This window comes from Ammodytes marinus (genome assembly GCF_949987685.1).
Source record: "Ammodytes marinus genome assembly, chromosome: 4".
NCBI classification, from domain to species: Eukaryota; Metazoa; Chordata; class Actinopteri; order Uranoscopiformes; family Ammodytidae; genus Ammodytes; species Ammodytes marinus.
In genome coordinates, this window is record NC_137233.1 from 4,983,541 (window position 1) to 4,988,540 (window position 5,000).

The 5,000-nt window shown below is 38.9% G+C and overlaps 2 protein-coding genes across 2 annotated transcripts in view; one reads left to right on the forward strand and one right to left on the reverse strand.

The window, feature by feature from the left end:
* Nucleotides 1-5,000, reverse strand: part of raly (RALY heterogeneous nuclear ribonucleoprotein) — a gene marked incomplete at both ends in the record, with an annotated part of 26,318 nt that overhangs the window by 8,896 nt on the left and 12,422 nt on the right. The window contains one exon of the mRNA XM_080025885.1: nt 468-625. Coding sequence (XP_079882011.1) covers nt 468-625 — 158 coding nt within the window. The remainder of the gene's footprint in view (nt 1-467; nt 626-5,000) is intronic.
* Nucleotides 3,136-5,000, forward strand: part of LOC307249142 (uncharacterized protein) — a gene marked incomplete at both ends in the record, with an annotated part of 2,336 nt that continues 471 nt past the window's right edge. Inside the window, 3 exons of the mRNA XM_080025778.1 lie at nt 3,136-3,444; nt 3,780-3,935; nt 4,075-4,164. Coding sequence (XP_079881904.1) covers nt 3,136-3,444; nt 3,780-3,935; nt 4,075-4,164 — 555 coding nt within the window. The remainder of the gene's footprint in view (nt 3,445-3,779; nt 3,936-4,074; nt 4,165-5,000) is intronic.

The window sequence follows — 5,000 nt, forward strand, 5'->3', positions numbered from 1 at the left end:
GTGTGTGAATGGTAACGTGGGAATGGGAAACAGGTCTCCCTTGTAAAAGAGTCTTCGGACTCAATGGGATTTACCTGTATAAATAAAGGTAAAAAAATGAATATAACACAATCTGGCTCTGGCTCATATGAATTTATCTTATATGTCAATGGATGGATGATAGAGATAGACAGACAGACAGACAGACAGACAAACAGGATGGCAGACATACAGACAGACAGACATATAGCTAGACAGACAGACAGACAGACATATAGCTAGACAGACAGACAGGGTTGGACAGACAGGATGGCAGACAGACAGACAGACAGACAGACAGACAGTCAGACACACAGTCAGACGGACAGACAGACAGACACACAGACAGACAGAAAGACACTTGCGCACACACACACACACACGCACACACACACACACACACACACACACACACACACACACACACACACACACACACACACACACACCTCTCTGTTTGGTGCCGTTGCTGGTGGGTAGGCCTGTGTTGTTGCGCGTCAGCAGCTTGACAGACTTGACCCGTCTGAGCAGCGGGACGGCCAGACGCGGGCGCTTCACCGGAGCCACGCGCGGGACCGGAGACACACAGCCACGGTACTCCAACAATCTGATGGGAGAAAGACAGGTTAAAACAGTGTGTGTGTGACAGACAGACAGACAGACAGACAGACAGACAGACAGACAGACAGACAGGGACCGGGGACACACAGCCACGGCACTCAAACAATCTGGGGATAGGAAGAGAAACAAGTTAAAACAGTGTGTGTGTGTGCGTGTGTGTGTGTGTGTGTGTGTGCGTGTGTGATAGATAGATAGATAGATAGATAGATAGATAGATAGATAGATAGATAGATAGATAGATAGATAGATAGATAGATAGATAGATAGATAGATAGATAGATAGATAGATAGATAGATAGATAGATAGATAGATAGATAGATAGATAGATAGATAGATACACTGAAAAAAATGATTTTTTGGGCTTGTAATTATTACTTGATTATTTGATTACATTTTACAAGGAAATATGATTTCAGTGCTTCTACTTCAAAATGTCACCCTTTATTTAATGTGTTACTTGATTTTTATTTGTAATTATGTATCCTCATTTTTATATGTAAATATTATCCATCCTTCCAAGTAATATTAACATAACAACTGTATTGACCGTACAGCCTGACATAAGCAAGTAAACTTTACTTAGATAATAGGCATAGATAGTATACAAATATAGTATGTAAGCTTGCAATCTTGCGCATGCTCAGTGGATGAGTTCAGTACATTTTGAATTCAGAGGAACTAGGCATTAACAGGACTTCTGGACGACACACTTCGACTGGGGGATTGTTTCGGTGCTCATCTGATGAGACAATTAATGGACGTGGAGCCTTGGGGTATGTTAACTTATATGCTTAACTAACTTTTTAATGGTCTGTCGGCTTAGTCATTGTTCTACTATTTTAGCAGCTAACCGGCTAACGGCTCTTCCCGCGTCCGCAGGCTGTTTTGGACTTGCGCCAAAACACTATTGGACTTGCATGAGTCCTTTTTAGAGGTCCATGGACACAGACATAGCACAGGTAAACAGCATGGACATTTAAGTAAACAGGGCTGCAGGAATAACAGTGCCACAGTGTGTGATACCGAACGCGAGGAGCCTCTTTCATCTAGGGCCCGTTGTGTTTTGAGGTCCGGTAAAGTTAGCATTGAATGGAGGCACCATTTTGACTTGCTGATATTAGCCTGTTGGTTAAACTGACAACACAATGCTTGCTTTGTTCAGATAATGTTACTTCTCTTAAGACTAGTATGAGTTATTGAGTGTTAACACCGCTGTGGCACAGGCTGTATCATTGTAATTGGTTTAAAATGTTTAAAAGATTGTTAATGATGTTAGCCACGAAGCTAATGCTAATCGCAAAGGCAGCTAGCTGCTAAACTAAACCAGGCATTGTTTAACATTGAAGCTAGCCAAGCTAAGTTGCTATCACTCCAGTAACATTAAATGCAGTTTGTTAGTGAAGCAGTGATGGCCCATTTGACTTAGAAGTCAGTATGTTATAAGTGTATTCACTCATAAATGATTGTGATATAAATACAGTCTGATTTATTTAATTTTCTTTGTTGAAACTTGCATGCTGATTTAAAACAGTAGGCCTAATGGCAATACAGTTCATTTAAACGTTTTTAAAGGGAAATATATTTAAATAAGTCACATGTATTTTTAAAAGAGGAATATATATTGCAAGTAAAAGAGGTGCCAAAAAATAAATACTAATTGGAAAGATGTTAAAAAATACAAATACTGCCTCTTAAATGTAAACAATTTCATCCGCAGGATTTTTCCTGGCACAACACAGTGGTGGTGACAGTATGCTTTATTTCATGTTGATTCATTCCTCTATTCTGTATTACTGCAGCTTCTTCCTGTGGAGATGGGTACCCCGGCAAAGCTGCGGATCATCTTGGATGATGATGACATTCGTAAACTGGTTCTACCTTTAGGCATCCCAAACTCCCTTCAGGACCTTAATGATGTTATTCAAGAGACATTTCATATCACCAGGGCGTTTAATGTGATGTATCAAGACTTGGATTTTGGAGGCCAGTTTTTCACTCTAAGCTCCATTGAAGAAGTGCAAGACAAGGCTACACTAAAGCTTGTATTTACTCAACCAAATGTCCTAACTCTCAGTCCTGTGGAAGTATCTCATGTCAAATCCTTAGTTCCAGAACAGTCTTCTGATACAAGCGCTGGCCAGTCTTCTGATTCTCAGGACACAATCCTGCTGTCCTCCTCGGATGAAAGTGGACAATCTTTATGGTCTCAGCCATGGCCGGCAACGTTTCCAATACCTGCCTTTCCTCATGATGTAGACCTTATGATGGAAGTAGGAAACCAAGCCTATGAAAAGGATGGCACACTGTTGAACAATCCAAAAGTGACGAGTAGCATACTCGAGAGGCTAGCAGACACCATATTTTCATATACAGCATACCCAACTGGTCTCCAGGTTTTAGCTGTGGTAGAAGCTTTGGTTGAAAAGTACCCATGCCTCAAAGACCCGGGGTCTTTTAATGGCTTATATAGTTGGCAACAGAGGATCAAATACAAAATGGGCAATTATGATGATGTTAACTCCCTGAAAAGAAGAATCTCTGAAGAGGGTTCATCCAAAGACATCAAAAAGCCAAAGAAGGCAGAAGTTAATTACTTGCCACCACTGCCACTTGTTGAGACACAGAACTCTTTAGAGAAGGAGAGAGTGGATTTGTTGCTGGAAGTAAAGAAGAAAAACTGTGAGAAGATCATTGGTGAGAAAATGGAGAGGTCTTTCTCCTATCGAAGAATGGAAGTTGTCCAGCAGTGCCCTGCAGTCCAAGACCTCATGGAGAGATGGCCTGGGCTGTTCTGTGAAACTCAGGTAAATCCAGCTCTTGTGTTTCTTTACCTGATGCTTGTATTGTTGTGTGTACAGGCTGGAAGAATATAAGTAAGATACACTTTGCAAGATTATGAAGTTCACCATGCAAAAACAGTGGTATTACACTACATTCATTTTAGGAAGGTGGACTGTATAATGTAGCAACTAAGTATCTTTTAACAGAAGTATTGCTTAAAATGTATCATCATTTTGAAGGCTATAGATTGTGATGCTGCTTAGTAGTATTGTATTAAACTGGGAGGACTACTTTATTATTTAAGCAAGGTGGGTTGTCATGATCATGTTGTGTTTTTTTTTATTTGTAATTGTTTCAGATCAAAGAGGAGTTCAGAAGGATCACAACTCTTCATCTGGAGCGAACTTTTTTGTCAAAATTGGATAGTTACTCAACCAAACTCTTGGAGATATTTCAGACAAAGGGCGGGGTCCCGGGCACAAAAACAAGGCCTATGCTGGATTCACTCAGCCAGGTAAAGTTTAAAAAATATAATTGTTGTCGTCATATGTTGAGCTAATAAAAACACAGGTTAACTGATGACACGTCAGCTCATTTGAACAAAGATAATATGTTTGTTCTCAGCAATAAATTCACTTCTGTCTGTGTAACAGCAACATGCTGAAGGCAGAAGAGATGTCACCATCCGCTGCTTGATGGAGTTCCTTGGAGAGTCTGCAGAGGAACTCATCAAAGACTATCAGGTACATTTTGAACATTTGTGAAATTATTATTCAGACCATATTAAATTTGTTTCTTCTCCAAGGGGAAAAACCTTTTAAATTCAATAACTTAAATTGGTGCTTAAGATACATGACTAGTGCTGTATCTGAAATGTTTAAAAATATTTATTTCAATGTATTTTTTTAATTTTTACCCATTTTCTTATTTTTTTTTGTTGAATCACAGCCAATCTCACATTTTCCCTCAACACTGAATACAGTATACTTACCTGTTTATGTCCTTGGAGCTAAGCACATCTTAGGGGTTGGCCCAGGTTTGTGCCTCTCCCATTACTTTGGGTCACAGAGATAACATATTCTGTGAAATATAATTAACTTGTGTTGTCTGAAAAACCCAAAAGGATATTTAAAAATATGTGTTGGTAGTCTGACATGGTTTTCATAGTCCTCAAGACTATTCTAAAAAGACTGAAAAAATATTGTCTGGTGAAATTGTCTTTAACCTGTTTGCTAATTGTACCTGGGTTTCAAGTCCAAACAAAACAGTACAGCAAAATGATTTTTTCTTCAAGAGTATTTGAGGATTCTGAAAATATCTAAAGTTTTTAACAACCTTATGGGTTTTTGAAATAATGCCAGTTTATCATCTCTGAGAAAAAAAACGATTGTTACATCTGGACCGCAATGTACACCAATAGATGAAAGGCACAAAGTAGGGTTAACTTGAACTGAGAAAGATCTGAAAATAAATTCAATAAATAATAACTTAAGTTAAGTGTCCATCTATGTGAAAATTAAATTAATTAAAATCAGTACTTGTGTACATACATACCCAGCATTTAACCAATGTCTTGCTC